The 17,710-nt window shown below is 57.8% G+C and overlaps 1 protein-coding gene across 4 annotated transcripts in view; it reads left to right on the top strand.

Moving 5' to 3' along the window:
- TMEM260 (transmembrane protein 260) overlaps positions 1 to 17,132 on the top strand; it is a 31,482-nt gene extending 14,350 nt beyond the window's left edge. For all 4 annotated transcript variants that reach the window (XM_076067650.1, XM_032956038.2, XM_076067649.1 and 1 more), the window contains 10 exons: positions 1,176 to 1,216; positions 1,601 to 1,687; positions 2,859 to 2,976; positions 4,721 to 4,893; positions 5,150 to 5,321; positions 9,755 to 9,903; positions 11,073 to 11,249; positions 11,710 to 11,763; positions 12,755 to 12,845; positions 13,345 to 17,132. In XM_076067650.1, the coding sequence (XP_075923765.1) occupies positions 1,176 to 1,216; positions 1,601 to 1,687; positions 2,859 to 2,976; positions 4,721 to 4,893; positions 5,150 to 5,321; positions 9,755 to 9,903; positions 11,073 to 11,249; positions 11,710 to 11,763; positions 12,755 to 12,845; positions 13,345 to 13,680 (1,398 nt within the window). In that variant the 3' untranslated portion in view covers positions 13,681 to 17,132. The remainder of the gene's footprint in view (positions 1 to 1,175; positions 1,217 to 1,600; positions 1,688 to 2,858; positions 2,977 to 4,720; positions 4,894 to 5,149; positions 5,322 to 9,754; positions 9,904 to 11,072; positions 11,250 to 11,709; positions 11,764 to 12,754; positions 12,846 to 13,344) is intronic.
- The last annotated feature ends 578 nt before the right edge of the window (positions 17,133 to 17,710 follow it).

Raw genomic sequence — 17,710 nt, 5'->3', positions numbered from 1 at the left:
AGGAGACGGCAAATGTGAACTAATGTCACCTGTTCTGTGTGGGATAGAGTGTTGACCCCTGTCCTGTAAGGGAGAGCGTGTTGACCCCTCGCATGCATGGGTTCTCTCCGGGCATACAACTCATGATTGGCCAGTAACATCTTAATATGTGGAGAACCACAGAGTTTGGGGAATTTTTGGTAGCACCAGCTGCTGCTGCCTAGTGCCTGTGGCTCCTTGGGGCGTTGTGTGAGAGGCAATTGGCAGGAACATTGACTACGATGTGAAACTAAACATTGACTACGATGTGAAACTAAACATTGACTACGATGTGAAACTAAACATTGACTACGATGTGAAACTAAACATTGACTACGATGTGAAACTAAACATTGACTACGATGTGAAACTAAACATTGACTACGATGTGAAACTAAACATCGACTACGATGTGAAACTAAACATTGACTACGATGTGAAACTAAACATTGACTACGATGTGAAACTAAACATCGACTACGATGTGAAACTAAACATTGACTACGATGTTATTTTATTCCATAGTTATAAATGAAGCACAGTGTAACCGGAATTGGCCACAAATTCCATTGCTGAAAAAGATTACCTGGCAATCACTCATTTGGGATCACACAGCAGTAGCAGCAGCAGCAGCAGCAGCAGCCGCAACATCGCCTCCTGCTGCGAACACCTGGCAGGACCCTCCTGAGAGTGAGCCTTGAGACTCAGCTAGGCTCTCCTGGGTAAACGAGCGCCAATGAAACAAATCGATATGATCGCCCGTGACCATTGGCCAGTTGCAGCTAATCCCTGAACGTGCCCTCATTCACGCTGCTTCACACGACACGGCAAGGGAGAACGTCGCTTGACCACACGTCATGCGGCCAACCCCAAATCGCCCGCAGCGCGCGCTATCTCGCCACGTCTCGGAAGCTGAGCAGGGTTGAGCCCCGGCCAGCGCTTGGACGTGCGAGCACCACGCCATGCAAACAATGGCGGGGTTATGCGCAGCACACTCGGTCGTCGTGCTGTGTGATGCTGCAGACGTCCGTGCTCCTCGCCGCCACCAGCCCTCGCTGGCCAGCGTGCTGAGGCCTTCGTCCAGCGGTGGATGGAGGCGGCGATGGCCGCGGCTCTGTGTTTACCCCTTGGCGTCTCCGCTCCGTTCTGTTCTGCAGGCCAAGTCCGGGTCGGGCTCGGGGATGCTGACGATGCTGAGGTACGGCGAGCGCCGCCGTGATTCTGCGTCGGCAGTGGGGCGCAAAAGGCGGAAAAAACCTCGACTCGTCCCACAATAACACCGGGGCCCTAATAGGAAAAAAAAGCATGCATATTATAGGCAACATTTAGGGCGTTAATGTGTAATATCAATATAATAGTCACGAGGTCGCGATGGATGGGGTTGCCAGGTCGTGAGGGATGCGGTCGCGATGGATGGGGTCATGAGGTCGCGAGGGATGGGGTCGCGAGGTCGTGAGGTCGCGAGGGATGGGGTCGTGAGGTCGTGAGGTCGCGAGGGATGGGGTCGCGATGGAAGGGGTCGCGAGGGATGGCCGAGTGTTGAGACGGCGGAATGAGGGGATGCTGCTTGCGTGCCGCGCAGTGTGCAGGCTACACACATGCACCACGAGCTGCTGGGCGTGGGACCCCTGCTGGCTGCAGCGCTCTTCCCCCTGCTCGTTAAACACAGGTACCAACACGGGCACCTACACGGGTAGCAACACGGTGACACACACGGGCGGTGACACACACGGGCGGTGACACACACGGGCGGTGACACACACGGGCACCGACCACGGGTACCAACACGGGTACCAAGATGTGCGCTAACACAGGTATAAAGACAGGTCTCTAGATAGGCACCGAGAGAGGCACAGAGAGGCAGTGCATGTGTGTGTCTCCGTGGGGGGTCAAGGCAGTGTCCACGTGGGGGGGGGTGACTCCCCCCCCACCTGCCGACTGTATTTCCACACCGACGTTACGGAGCAGCGTGAGTTTCAGCGAGCAAACTCTGGCCCGGGTTTTTTGGCCTTCCGGGTCTGGTCGGCAGCGTCAGGCCTTGTTAAGCGAACGCTGCTGGATCACCCAGATGTCGTCCTCGCCGGGCCTGACCCCCGGTGCCTCCCTCCTCTGAAGATAACAAAGCCGCGAGAGACACGGAGACGTCCAGCTCGGGCGAGCATCGAGGCGGCGCTCGTCGCCTCGACGCAGCCCTGAGCCAGCGGTGAGAAATTCCCCCGTTCCCGAGTTTACGGACAGGACAGCCACCGTCGGTCCTTCCCACAGCTATAACACTGTGCAGGGGCGGAGCCAGGGTGGGTGACAGGGGTGACATTCTGCGTATAAGTGTACGACACTCGGTCTGGCGGACTCCCGGACTCCGTGCAACTGCATTGTCAGAGTGTGTCGCCAACCGATGGCGTCTAGTTCAACAGCCTGACTCTCTAATCATTCTTGAAATTAAAATTTGTTGAATGTCACCCCGGCCTGAAATCCTGGCTCTGCCCCTGACACTGTGTAACAATTTTTTTTTGTTCCTGGGTAGTAAGTGTTATTTCCTAATTGCTTATGCCTCAAAAGTACAGAAAATTGATATTATTCCCCACAAACTTTGCTTTTGTGACCAGGACAGTGATATTTAGAAATTTACCTATTTTCTGGAACATTCCGGATAGATTCAGTGATTAAAATAATTTCATCGACCCCGGAGGGATGATGAGCCGAGTCAACCCCCGCGTGGCCACGGTCAATGCGGACTTCACCTTCCTCGCTCGCCGCGCCGGTGACACCGTCGAGGTAACGGAGCGACGGCCCACCGCCCTTCGGGGACACACAAAACCTCTCCCCTCCCCCTCCTCAAGGAGCCGCGAGCGAGACGCGTTGCCGCCCCTGCTGCTGGCGCTCATGCTCGCCGTCTACTCGCTGGTGTTCGCCTGGAGGGCCAACCTGGACGTCTCGACGCCGCTCCTCCTGGGCGTGGTGAGAGACGCCCGCGTGAAGGAGCCCTCGCCCGAGGAGACGGCGGTCCCCGGTCGAGACTCACGACGGAGCGGCAGCCAGAGGAGACGACGCTCGCCAGACCCAGCGATGGAATCGCGATGCAGCACTCCACGATGATCCACCATGATCGCACGGAGCTCATTTTACCGTGCTGTCCATCCTCTCGGACGCGTTCCCTCCATTGGCTGCCACTCCGTCGTTAGTCTCGACCACCGGCCATCGCCCCTTCTAGCCGCGACGCGTCCTGTCCAAGCCCACTGACGGTCGTGATTGTCGGTTCAATTTTACGTCTCGAACTTGCGTTATGCTCTCCAGTCGGCGCGTGCCTCTTTCTGTCTCGCTGCAATTCCGAGCGCGTGCCTCGCCATGCTTATTTTCGTGCACTTTTCAACTTGTTAAAGATGCATCAACAGTCTGCACGTCACCGGCATATCTGTGAGCACAATGATCATCCCCCCTTGTAGCCGTAACAGACTGTCGGGGCAAGTGCTGTTTGCGAGCGGCACCTATGAAGGCCGGCACGGCACACGAGGGGGTGGGTGGCCAGCACCACGCCTGGCCAGCACCACGCCTGGCCACCTTTCTTTCCCCAGTGACGATGTTTCCACATCGCACCAGATACTAATTTGAGGCCGAGTCGACCTAGGGGAGGCCCAGGACTGGTTCAGATAATCGTCACGGTGAGCGGGAATCGAACCCGGGTCGCCGGGTTCGTAGTGCAGCGTGCTAACTGCTACAACTACCCCGTGTTCAGACATGGCAACACTTTAGTTGTATTTGCATGCCCCCCCCCTCTATAAATAAGCGCTTTGTGTTTTGTTGGCAAATAGCTCAGCCTGTTGGCTTAACCAGTCAAACATGTTTACCCAACAATTTAGAACGAGCCTCTTGGACTCCCTATGTAAGTAGTTGGGGCTCTGTAAATGTTATCTTACAGACAATAACAACAATAGTACCCTTTGTTTATCTATAAACGTCTCGCACATTATTATTTTGTTTTAGTATTTCACAAGAGCACTGCGCGTTTACGTGGGAGCCACGGCCTAGGTGGTGGGTTGGGGGTGGCGACGCAACGCACGAACCCGGCTCTGCGCCGTGGGGTTCCGGGCAGATGTACGTGGTGACGTCACCACTGCACTCTTCCCTGCCTGCGCCAGCCAGCAAAACTTTTCTCATCTCGCCTGACATGATAGGTCCAGCACTGGGAAGTTTGGATGATTCCTCACTGATCAGTTGGCATGTGGGAGACAACCGGAGCGCCCGCAATCCATAGCGATTGGTCAGCTACCTACTTTCTGTACGGCCATCTCTACAGGATGAACGTCTCACAGGTGCAATAATCTTGATGTGGTCCACCAACCCTACCTACAAAGCAGTCACCAGTGGACCGTGATATCTGAACCTGTGACCTTTCCTAGGGTGACTCACCCTTAAATAAGTACTTGGTGCGGTGTGTGTAGTCATCAGAACAGAGGCAACCACACGTGGTGCAGTCCACATGATAATCTCGGGCGCTGTGCCGGCCTTAATAAGTGCTCGCAAACAGCACTTGCCTCCAGCGTCTGTTGCGTAAGCCACTGGAGCTGTGCACTTTAAAATCGAGATTGAAAACTCATTTCTGACAACCCGCTCCTTGTGTTTAGCGCGTCATCCTTCCCGCGCACCTCGGATTAACCACGGTTGGTTACGTGCGGTGCGATAAAAGTTCAACCTGTTGCTGCAGGTGGAGCGCTTCTGGCTGCAGAGCAACCTCGTGGTCTGCGTGCTGGCCGGCCTTGCCGCCGCTCGCCTCGGCGCCCTCGCGCGGGCCCTGCTGGGCCACGGGAGGCCGCTGGCCGCTTGCGAGTGGCTGCTCGTGGCCTGCTGCGTCCTGCTGCAGCTGCGGCGCAACTGCAGGCAAGGCCGGCGTCGTAATCGTTGTCGTCGGTCCCGCGGTCAGCCCGCCGCCGGACGAAGGCCTCGCCGCGCCGTCGCCGTATCTCGCGGGCCCGCGATGTTACGTGCCCGCCCAGCGCCCGCGCTGAAGCTGTCGCTCCATCTCGCCGGTGGTCGTACGCGCACATTGCTCTGATACTGGTGTCCTCGGAGCAGGGAATCACGTCGTCGTCGTCGTCGTCGTCGTCGTTGTTGTTGCGTTTTTTTGTTGTGTCAGCGTGTGCGACCAGAGCTCCAACGTGGTGGTGGAGCAGTTTGGGGCCAACATTTTGCGATCGCTGCCGCGCGGCGCGCTGGTGCTGACGCGGGGCGACCTGCCGGGAAACGCGCTGCGCTACCTCCACTACTGCGAGCGCCGGAGGCCCGACGTGGTCCTCGTGGACCAGGAGGTGAGGCCTTGGCCGCCGGCGGACGCACGCACGTGACTCGCGACGGCCAAGGTACGGGACGCGTCCAAGAGGACGTCCGTCGTGGAGATGGAGGGGCAAAACCGGTCCGTGCGCCGGGGCGGAGTGGATTGTTACGTCGCGGGAGCGCGAGAGATGTCGACGGCAGTGGCGGCTCGGGGAGGCCTTAATCCAGCAGTGGATTGACCATGGCTGATGATGATGAATATTAACGTTAGAGCCTGTAGTCAATCCACAACGAGATGGGCGCCTCCCACACTCTCCCCCACTCACCCACACCCTCTCACACTCACCCACACCCTCCCACACTCACCCACACTCTCCCACACTCACCCACACTCACCCACACTCACCCACACTCTCCCACACTCACCCACACTCACCCACACTCTCCCACACTCACCCACACTCACCCACACTCTCCCACACTCTCCCACACTCACCCACACTCACCCACACTCTCCCACACTCTCCCACACTCACACACACTCACCCACACTCTCCCACACTCTCCCACACTCACCCACACTCTCCCACACTCTCCCCCACTCACCCACACTCTCCCACACTCACCCACGCTCTCCCACGCTCACCCACTCTCACCCACACTCTCCCACACTCACCCACACTCTCCCACACTCTCCCACACTCACCCACACTCTCCCACACTCACCCACACTCTCCCACACTCACCCACACTCTCCCACGCTCACCCACTCTCACCCACACTCTCCCACACTCACCCACACTCTCCCACACTCACCCACACTCTCCCACACTCACCCACACTCTCCCACACTCACCCACACTCTCCCACACTCACCCACACTCATCCACACTCACCCCCACTCACCCACACTCACCCACACTCTCCCACACTCACCCACACTCTCCCACACTCACCCACACTCTCCCACACTCACCCACGCTCTCCCACGCTCACCCACTCTCACCCACACTCTCCCACACTCACCCACACTCTCCCACACTCTCCCACACTCACCCACACTCTCCCACACTCACCCACACTTTCCCACACTCACCCACACTCTCCCACGCTCACCCACTCTCACCCACACTCTCCCACACTCACCCACACTCTCCCACACTCACCCACACTCTCCCACACTCACCCACACTCTCCCACACTCACCCACACTCTCCCACACTCACCCACACTCATCCACACTCACCCCCACTCACCCACACTCACCCACACTCTCCCACACTCACCCACACTCTCTCTCACTCACCCACACTCTCTCACACTCACCCACACTCTCACCCACACTCTCCCCCACTCACCCACACTCTCCCCCACTCACCCACACCCTCTCACACTCACCCACACTCTTCCACACTCACCCCCACTCACCCACACTCTCCCACACACAGGATCCCACACTCACCCACACTCTCCCACACTCACCCACACTCACCCACACTCATCCACACTCACCCCCACTCACCCACACTCACCCACACTCACCCACACTCTCCCACACTCACCCACACTCATCCACACTCACCCCCACTCACCCACACTCTCCCACACTCACCCCCACTCACCCACACTCTCCCACACTCTCCCACACTCTCCCCCACTCACCCACACTCTCCCACACACAGGATCCCACACTCACCCACACTCTCCCCATACCAATTCTCGAGTGTGCATGCACCGTTGGTCTCGGTGGCTGGGGGTGGTTTGGGGGTGGTGGAATGTGCTTGCGTAATTGTGAGAGTGATTAAGCGCAGAAAATGCTTACGAACAAGAAAATACTTAATAACAAGAAATAAGCGGGTGGTGGTGGAGGTGGAGGGGGGGGGGGGGGCATGTTGCGGCTTGTTGATACGCAGCAGCAGCAGCAGCGTGATCCGCGGGCACTTCATTTACAAACTTCACCACGCAGGAGTTGAGCCTCCACGATCGCCGTGGCGTGCGTGTGCTTGCCTCCCCGCTCCGCTCGCGGGCCCACGCTCGCCGCGACGTCACGGCGAGCGTGCCCGCGCCGTCGCTCCTCGCCGTCCTCTGCCGCTCGGGGTGTCCGGGATTCCTGTCGCTCGCCCCCCGCGTTAATGCCCTGCATTGTACATCTGCGCATGCATAATTGCTTAATTTCGGCCTTGTGATTCGGTTGGAAGGGCTGACTGCGGTTGGCACGCGTTCCCAATTGCCTCGCGTGCGAGGCCACAGCTTGGTGGATTGCTGCGCGCTCGAGATAAGCCACGCGGGGCTGAGGCTGAGAGGTTTTTTTTTCTTTCCTTTCCGATATGAAGAAAAAGGCGCAAAAAAAAAAAAGGTTAACTCTCTTCCCGCCAAGAGCTCGCGCCGGAGATCGGGCTGTGACGGAGCGCCGTTCCGCGAGCGTCAGCGCCGGTCTCCCGGGCGGGTGACGCGCGCGAGCGGGGGGGCTGGCTTCGGCTTAACGTCTCATTGTGCGGCGGCGGCCGCGGCGCGGGTCACACTCAGGAACCCTCGGCAACCTCTCCACGTGAAAGGGATCCGCTCTGTTTATTGACGTTTGCGTTAACGCCAGCGCGGGGAATTAACCTGCGAACGGTCCGCGCGGGCCCCGCGATTAGTCTCGGCGCTTCCTCGGCGCTCCGCCGGCGCTCCGCCGGCGCTCCGCCGGCGCTTCCCCGGCGCTCCGCCGGCGCTTCGCCGGTGGAGCGCCGGCGGAGCTTCGCCGGCGCTCGCGTTTCGCGAAAGTGCCGCGTCGTGCGCCACCCGCAAGGGGATCGCAAACACGATTTTGATCATTTGATTGCAGCGCAATGATGAAATTAAATTGGCAATTTTTGTTTTTACCCCACCACCAAGTGACGCACAATGTCGCGATTTAATAAACGCAGGCTCAGGTTTTATTTTAATATTGTTATTATTTTTTATCCTTCGAAGAGACAATCCTGGTCTCATTTGCCTATTAAATGAAGGCAACCTCTATCCATCACAAATCTATGAAATTCAGGGCACCTCTTTCAGTTTTCAGTTTTGCGATTGGCAGGCGCATGCCAAGTGGCCGTCGCGAGTGCCCCCGTTGTAGGTTCGTCATCGCCAGCCATGGTCCTTCCACTGCTGGATGAAGGCAATCCCAATCCACCGCCGCCCCTAACGGGGGATCCCGCGATGTCGCATTCCACGTGGCACCTGCGTACGAGCCGATCCATCGCGGAGGTTGTCAGGTCACGGTCAATGCTGGCGACCGCCGCGATGGGAGGCGGGGGGGGAGGAGGTGGGGAGCGGGCGGGCGGGTGGGTGGGTTGGTGGGGTGGGGGTTAATTGCCGTAGCTTCGGCGCGATTGCTCCTCGTCCCCGCCGCGGCCCACTCGGGCCCTGTCGGCTACCAAGACGCGGCGAGCTCCTGCGGCGGGTTCCTCTCCAGGAGGATTAACGTGCAGAAGAAAAGGAGGGAAATGAGCCTGCTTTCAGGGCGTCTGACAGCTGATTGACGCCGCTGGAGTGGGTGTTAGAGGCGGCCGGTATGACTGCTCGTTTAAATAACTCGCGGCTGATTGACGGAGCGTTTGTGAAACGCGTTTAGAAACGAGGAGCGCCTGCCGCGGGGCGATAACCGCCGAGCGGCGCTCGCCGCGATACGAGCGACTTGCCGAACGCAGCTGGCCGCGCTGGGACTTACACGTCGGTTTTGCCCGGTGCGTTGCTCAAAGTTCGGCGAACAATGTTTCATGCTGATGTCCGCTTCTGAATGCGGCAGGACGCGTGTACTGGGGGTGTTAAAAATACACGCACGCATACGCAGGAGTCGCTTACGGTGCGGACAGCGGAGGGCTTTTGCCGCTGGAAAGTTGACACGTTCGGTAAATACGTCCGCGAAGAAAATCTAAATACTTAACGCCCGTCGATCATGAATCGGTGAATGTTGGTGTGCGGTATAAAGTGTGGAAATTGTTCATTGCCGAGTGTCGACGTTAGGGCTGCCGCGATCCTACGATGTAACGATCCGTGGGCGATGTCCTGCCAGTGACTGCCCTCTCTCCCTATTAAATATGACAGCGTTCTTGAGATGCCATTGCATTTAGACGCTAAATCAATCCACGCGTTGGATTGTTTCATCGCGCCTATGTGTGTGTTTGTGGGCACTTGTGCAGGCAGTGGCGGTGCAGCGGTTAGCGCACTTGCGCTATGAACCCAGCGGCTCGAGTTCCATTTCCACTAACGGCCAACATCTGAACTGACCCTGGGCCTCCCCTAGCTCAGCTCAGCCTTAAATAAATAAGCGGCTGGTTCGCTGTGTAAATATCGCTCCGGGGGAGCCAGAGCCGGCCGGACGTGGTGCTGAGCTGAATATCTGCTCGCAAACAGCACCACTGCGTGTGTGTGTGTGCGCGTGTGTGTGCGCGTGTGTGTGTGTGTGCGTGCGCGTGTGCGCGTGCGTGTTTGTTGCACGCAGCTTCTGACGTACCCGTGGTACGTGCGCAAGCTGGGCCCCCACCTGCCCGGCGTGCGCTTCCCTGGCGACCGCTGGCATCCTGCGGAGGGCCTGCTCCCTGACGGGACGCTCGCCTTCAGCATGAGGAGTTTCCTGGAGGAGAACCGGGGGTACGCCACCCCCCCCCCCACACCGCCGCCTCCCCCCACACCGTGGCCCCCCACACTGTCGCCCCCCCAGGCTGTGAAACAGGCCTGGCTCCGGCTCCTATCCACAACAATATTCTGACATTGTACCTATAATCCTATAATCCTATGCGCATGTTTATCGGAATGTAGGGTACAATGACGAGAAAAAGGCGAGATGGATCTCTGGCGTGGCTGCATTAATTCCCGAAGAGCGTTCTGGACCGTTCCTGCTCACATCAATCGCTGGGTGTAGCATTGAGATTCGGATCACTCGCACGGCAGTGCGTGCCTTCGTGCTAGAGGACGGTCCGCAGAAGCGGGTATCACGGAGCTACTACTGAGATCACTTAAAGTGAGCTCTGTTCAACACGGTGGGGGGGGGGGGGGGGGGGGGGGAAAGCGATTTCCCACCCACTCTGCATATTAGAATAATGTCCATGGGATATGTCATGGCTGATGATGGTGATGATGATGATGATGGTACTGTAGGTGTATTGACCATGCACATGCGCGGCCCGCTGCACGGAGGAGTTTCGCGATCCGGTGACGCGAGCGATAGACGGCAAGCCACGTGCGGCGGTGTCACATTTTTTTAAGTTACTCTCACACTTTTACTCCGTGACTAGATTTGGTAACACCAAAGGGCAACTTTGCCCCTGACTGTACCTGTCTGTGAAACTTAACGTCTTCCATCATACAGGGTTTTTATTTTTTGGGTTAGACCCGCCTGACACAGCCAATTAGTAAGGTTTGTCACCGAAACAAAAAGTGCCAATGAGTTACTAGCTCGGCACACCGGTGTGTTGGCGAGTAAAACCCACAACATTTTTCAATTCGAGTGCCTTCGTGAGAGCCTTGTGCTATAAGTGCACCGGTGGTACAAGGGTTAACGCACTGCTCTATAAACCCGGCAACCGAAGTTCGGTTCCGGGCCACGCCTCCACTCAGTCGCAGGTGACATCAGAGCCGCTCCTACCCGTCTCGCTTTCACCAAACCCGCACGAACGGGCGTGGTGAAGTATGGTCAGGGGTACGCCCACGTGGGTAGTTGCGCTCATTGCACGTGGCGCGCGGGGGGGCGGGGGGGGGCGGCCGTCGCCCCGTTAGCGGATTGAGATGGGCCGAGCAGCGTGCCGGTGTCCCCGCGGCAGGCGACCGGTGTTCTCCTGCATCGGGCTCTCCGAGGAGGAGTCCTCGTGGCGCGGTGCCTTCGAGCGCCGCCCCTGGGGTGTCTGCGAGCAGCTGGTGCCCGCCGGGACGCCGCTGCGGGCACACGAGCTGGCCGAGGCCACGACGGGGATCTACAACTGGACGCTCCCCTACCACGGGTACGTGCGTGCGTGTGCGTGTGTGTAAATGCGTGCGTGGGTGTTTGCGTGTGTGTGCATGTTTGTTCAGGCTGTACGGGGCATATTTGTCTTTTGTGTGTGTGTGTGTTGGGAGCGATAGTGTAACAGTTAGCGTGCTGCGCTATGAACCCGGCCACCCGAGTTTGATTCCTGCTCACGGCCAACACCAGTGAATATTTAAACCGACCCCTGGATCTCCCTTAGGACAGCCCAGCCTCAAATGAGTACCTGGTGCGGTGTGTACACATCGGACGCTAGGCGGCCGGGCGTGGTGTTGGCCAGCTACCCACTTGCGTGCCCTGCCGGCCTTCGTAGGTGCTCGCTTACAGCACTTGCTCCTACAGCCTGTGAAGGCTGTACGGGGGAGCTTTGTCCCCCGTGTGCATGCGTCGCAGCAGCAGATGGCACTCACTCGGGGAATGTGCGTTTTGTGTCGCAGGTTCGACCCAACCTCTTGGGACCACGTGGCCAATGAAGAGATGTGGCAATCGAGGCAAGTGGTGTTCTGGTTTAATGGCCTAACGTTGAATGGAAAGAGCGGTGTCCTGCAGGCACACGTTAAGATGCAGCCGACATTCACGATCCCTATTCGTATTTGGTGAACACACGCCGTGAATTACGGCAGATGTCTCGGAGCGCCGTCTGGCCTGTGGTTTTTCCCTTCACGGTAACAGTTATTTGCACATGGGTTATTATTATTATTTTTTCCACAAAATAACGGTGCATTGTTTATTGCAGGGGTAGGGAAACTTTCCACCACCGAGTGCCAGAAAGACAAAAAATCTCTTCCGTGTAGCATTCACGGACTTTTGGGGCAAGTGCTGTTCGCGAGCCTTAATGAAGGCAGGCATGGCACACGAGAGGGTGGGTGGCCAGCACCACGCCCTGCCGCATTTTGTCTCCCAGGTACTCATTTGATGCTGAGTGGACCTAGGGGAAGCCCAGAACCGGTTCAGATCATCGTCACTCGTGTTGGTAGCACGGCGCGCTAACCCCCGCTACGCTCCGGCACCCACACATTCGCACACACACCTCAGCTTTGTCCAGTAGTAGCAACGCATAAAGAGGCCCTGGCAGTGGCAGACGGACATTGCTTAGGGCCCGCTATGAAGTGAGAGAGGCCTCCTGTGGCCACGGGCCAAGCCTGGCCAGTGGGCCGGAGGTTCCCCACCCCTGGTTTGGGCCGTAACCGACGAAACCCTTCCCTGAGATGCACTCGGTGGCGTGAGCCAGCAAGCAAATGGGTGAGGACGGCCGTCTGGAACGCTCTTCATTCCGATATTAGGAAGCCACCGGAGCTATCCACCTTTAAATCGTCTAGATTGAAAACTCATTTCTTTAGAACAGCTTTTTGTGTTTAGTTTGTTATCCTTCACTGCATCTCCCAATGAGCACGGTTGGCTTCGTGCAGGGCGAAAGAAGTTCGACATACACACAGAATACATACAACATGCCTCACGCGACCGTGTCGCTTTGCGGAGCAGGATCAAGACGCCGTTCTACCTGTTCGAGGTGGCCGAGGATGAGCGGCTGCCCAGGGAGACGAGGGTCGCCCTCTACGCTCTCAGCTACCAGGTGTCGAACCCATCGCCCCGCACCTCGGCGAGCGCTCGCCACACGAAAGCGGCCTCCTGCGGGAGCGGCCGGTAGGCCCGTTCTCGTGGAGATGGCACCCAATTTGGACTTCAGGAGCGTAAAGTTAAACGGAACTACATTTTTTTTTAATTACGCAACGCAACATGGAGAGGTACGTGCCTGAGAGACGGCCAGATGAGCTCGTGGAACAGAGAATAATCGTCACAGATCAGAGGCACCAGATTGATCGTTTGATAAAAGTATGCGGGCTTGGGCAGGGATTTTCAATCGAAGGGACGATGGCCGGTGGTCGAGACTAACGACGGAGTGGCAGCCAAAGGGAGGGCACGTTGACTGAAACGTCGGACCTCGCTTCGAAAGGCACGTGATGTGACGCGGAAACACGTCGGGAGCGCGCGATGCCCGCGTGGGAGGAAAACTGAGCCCGTGTCGTCTCCTCTCCCCCTCTCCGCCCACCCCCCGCCGTCGATGGCTCAAGCTCTACCGCCCGCTGGTGTCCGGCGAGGAGGAGCCGCTGCCCCTCAACTGGCACAAGAACTTCGCGCTGGCGTGCGAGCGCCTTCTGCGCGTCGGGGGGGCGGGGGAGGCGGCGCCGCCCGCCGTGCCCGCCGAGCGCCTGCTGCGGGAAGCCATCGCTCATTTACGCCGCTACGTAGAGGGGGCGGTGGTGGAGCGGGGCCAGGAGGACCCGCAGCTGGAGTCGGTGCGGCGGCTGGCAAGGCACCTGGCCGAAGAGCTGGCACGGCTGCAGCGCGGGGCGGCGATGGCACTCGGAGGAGGAGGAGCAGCGGGAGGAGCGGGAGGGTCCGCGTAGCCAGGATGATCGACCCACCCGTACGGACCGCTGCACTCGGCCCGCTGCGTCGGCGGGGACGTTTCAGTGGTGCAGACGTCTCTGTCGGTAGGCGCTGTCGCGGCTCTTCCCGAGGGCAGGGGGCGGGTGGTGCCACCCCCTGCTGCCGTGCGGAATCGAGGCCACCTGAAGGGCTCTGAGGAAGTGGGTCCGTGATATCCGCTTCCACGGGCCGCTCTCTCTCACGTGGAGGGTTGCACTGCTGTGCGAGAGATCTGGACGGATTTCTTCGTCTCGTAACGTGACACCGAAAGTGCCGTGGGGATAAAAATGGGGAAATTATTATAATTTTTGTTATCCAGAATTTTTATTTTTTTGTAAACCACTGTGGCCTTTGCACTGGGAAACGGACGCGTTCGCAGTCGTGTCCACCCGCGGATTTGCCGATGAGCCGATACTGGCCCCTAGTGGTGAGACCGCACCGCGGCAGTCAACGCAAGCGCGGCTCTCGCACAAAGTCGATTGGAGTCGGTGGCGGCCAACGGCACATCAACGGCTGATGGGACGGCCACGTCTTTTGAACTCCCCTTTGAGTCGGTGGCCTGCACAGCGATGCGACCGCACGGTCAGCTCTTTTGATCCGGCGGTTTAGACAAGGCCGAGAGCATCGTGCGTGCGGTGCGGTGGTCACGTGACGTGCACGTAAGACACACGGATGGGAGAGGTGCCTTCTTAACCCCCTACTTGAGCAGCAGCAGCAGCAGCAGCACACCTCCAATGCTCGTTATTTATACAACTCAGACCTCCTTCAAAGAACTCCTCCGCAGAGGGGCGCACGGCACACGAGAGCAGCGTAATCTCGGCGACGTGGCGCTCGCGCGAGGCTGAGATGCCGTCGTCGCCGCTGCGCCACCGCTCCGCCCGCGGTAGACGGCTACAGAATAACGATTTCTCACGCGCACGCCTCGACGCGGGCTTCACGGGCGCACGACTCGGGTGAGCTGCCCTTACATGAAATTATATATGTGAGCCCATTTCCATTCTCCACACGCAATTTGTTTTATTATCTTTAGTCAATCAACCTATTGGCTTTCCAGACCAACATTGAAAAGAGCTACATTTGTTTCAGAAACCAAACGCCACCAAAGTTTCCACCTCATGGGTCTCATCGTTAGAGTCGATAAACGTCCCGTTGCTGACCAAAGGGGCTCCCAAGCTTACCTCACTTCCCTCCCCCGATGCGGCTCCCGTCCAGCCGTGGCCTCAGAATCAGAATGTTTATTTAGACTGGAGGAGGAATCCGATGCCGTCTCCCTCTCCTCCTTCTCCCGGTCTCCACAGCCACCTTCATCCATCCTCCGCTCCGTGGCTCCTCTCCAAACCCCGGGCGCCCCCGCGTTCTGCGTCGCGAGCCGATTCCCAAGATTCCCACGGTTCCCACGGTTCCCACGGCAGCGTTCGTAGAACGCGGGGGTTAAAATTACTCTTCCCCCCCCCCCGCCCGCTAATGAGGCGAATGAAAGAGGGCGCCGATAACTTTTGAGCGGCGCACCTCGCGTTTGAATGACTCGCGTCGCGGCGGAAATTAGCGGAGGCCCGTCGCAGGGCCCAAGGCGCCGTGTCTAATTCGGCAATATCACAACGAGCGTAATCTCTCCGATTCACACAAGAGAAACTCCGCCGATGCTCCGTAAACGCGCCATTAGGCAAACATCTCCCAACGTTAAATGTCTTCTTGGATATCCTGCAGGCAAATGAGATTAAGTGCTAATAGAATATTATAAACAGCACTGCCCCAACCTCATTTGCAAAAATACTTTAGCACTTGGCCTACAGAAACTAGCAATTTAAAATCAATTATGGGGACTAATAAGATGTGTATATGTACATCGAGGCATACCTATGACTGTTTAACACATAGGCTTTCGTGACTAATATTATCCATAATATAGGTTTTTGAGTTTGATCGCATGAATATAAATGTGTCGTTAAACCCGCCACCACCCGACACAGGCAATTTGTAAGGTTTGTCACGTAAACAAAACATGCCATTTCGTTACTAGTACAGCACACCGGTGTGTTGGAGAATAAACCCACTACAACTTTTGCAACCAGCCAGAGTTGTGGAGAAATCGTCCTGTTTCGGTATTAAATAACGACACATTTATATTAGCGCGATATAACCCAACAAAAACCTCTTATGGACGGATACCTATGACTGTCGAGGTGCCAAATGGCGAGCGACAAATTCGGCATCCGAGGAGCGAAGGACGTCTCTGTCGCGACAGGAGGGACGCTGCTGCCACAGCGTCGAGGGTCACGTGGCTGGACGCGCAATCCGGAGATCCCCGGTTACACCGGGCACGGCTGGCCAAACGGTGGGCCAAGTTTCCTAAATCTCCCTCGACCGCCTCCCGTCCTGCCGGCAGTCCGAGCGGGTGCACCGCCACGATTCGATCGGCAGTTTGCGCCCGCGGTGGGGTAAGCTGTGGGGTACTCCCACCTCTTCTTAGACGTCAGGCCAGCGTGGGAGAGGAGGTCGAATGCCCTCTCGAGGGGCTGCCTTGACCTCCCCGTGCCACTCTGTATGAACGTTCATATTTACTCGGCTGAAAACGTCTTAAAAATGAAAGCCCAGTGCAGCAGGAGCCCCCTGAAAGGGTCCTCCGGCGACTCGGTGTGGCTTGCCTGGATAAAGGAGGAGATGACTCTTGTTATTACTCTACTCTAGGGCCTCCGCTGGCCTTTGAGCCAGCAGTGGCTTGAGCCAGTCCTTTGCAGAGCTGCAGTCTGAGCCGTGGATGTTCCGCTCGACGTTGTTCGGCTCGCGAGCACGGCACGAGAGTGGGTTGGCTGCATCTGTTGTTGATTTCCAGACCGGAGTCTCCCAAAGATGTTCACCTCTCTGCGAGCGGAGTTCCTAAACGCCGCTACGCTGCGCGATCCTGGGAGCGGCTTTCTCGCAGAACTCGCGTTGATCGTTCCGACGGCCCGAGCGGTGCACGACGGATACCGAGGTGCGGAATTCAACGAGCCGGTGGTGGGGGAGCTGGCGCGCGTCGCGATAACCGCGTGGGACACGGCGATCCGCTTATAGACACACCGCACTCGGATAGCAGCGATGAATTGTAGAGAAAACACAACGCTCGGTTCCCCGAAGTCTGCCGGTGTCTGCCTTCCAGTCTCCGATAGCGCCGCGGCGCCACCGCCGTCCCGCTCTGCTCCTCCGTCAGATGTTCCGTCTTGCGGCAGCGAGATGGAACCTCTCGAGCGATAATCCAGATGGATGTATTTTTTTATTCAATCCCTACCGTTCGGAACTTGTCCGTGTGCACAGTTGTTTGCGGATTATTTTGTCCATCTTGTTGTTGTTGTTGCTGTTGTAACCAAGGTCCTCCGTCGAAAATGAGCATTCCTTGCCGCAGTCGGTTTTACCTGCGGCCAAAATAAAACCTCGGCCTGAAACCTAGAAATCTGTGGGGTATCTGTAAATGGATCGCCCTATGCGCCAAACCCGGGGAGGGGGGTGGAGGGGACTGTTGGGAGCGGGGAGGCTGTTGGGAGGGGGGCTTCGTGGGGGGGCTATGTAGAGATGGGGGGCTGTTGGGAATGGGGGGGGCTATGTTGAGATGGGGGGCTGTTGGAGGTGCGGGGAGAGGCTGTTGGGAAGGAGGCTGTTTGGAGTGGTGGAGGGCTATGGAAGAGGGGGTGGCTGTGGGGCGGGGGGGGGCTGTTGGGAGTGGGGGGGGGGGGTTATGGGGAAGGGGAGCTGTTTGGAGGGGGGGGGGCTGTTGGGAGGGGGGCTGCGAGCGCGCGTGGCGACCCCCACCGTGAGCTCCGTATCGCCGCGCCAGCGACAGCGCGAGGCGTCCTCAACGGTGTCAATTTATGCAGAGTGCCGTTAAGTCATCACCTCATTCCCATATTTTGTGGCTTATGCATATACCTAACTCTCCATTATGCTTAAATCTTCACTTCCCAAATCCGTCCGTGCCTTTTTCTCCCCATTCTCTTTTTTTTGCTATCTTTTTTTTTCCGCTAGCCCCGGCGC

Source organism: Petromyzon marinus, chromosome 17 (genome assembly GCF_048934315.1).
Source record: "Petromyzon marinus isolate PM22_M1 ecotype Great Lakes invasive population chromosome 17, UKy_Petmar_22M1.pri1.0, whole genome shotgun sequence".
NCBI lineage: Eukaryota > Metazoa > Chordata > Hyperoartia > Petromyzontiformes > Petromyzontidae > Petromyzon > Petromyzon marinus.
The sequence above is the reverse complement of the archived record's forward strand: the minus strand, read 5'-3'. Positions and strand labels throughout refer to the sequence as shown.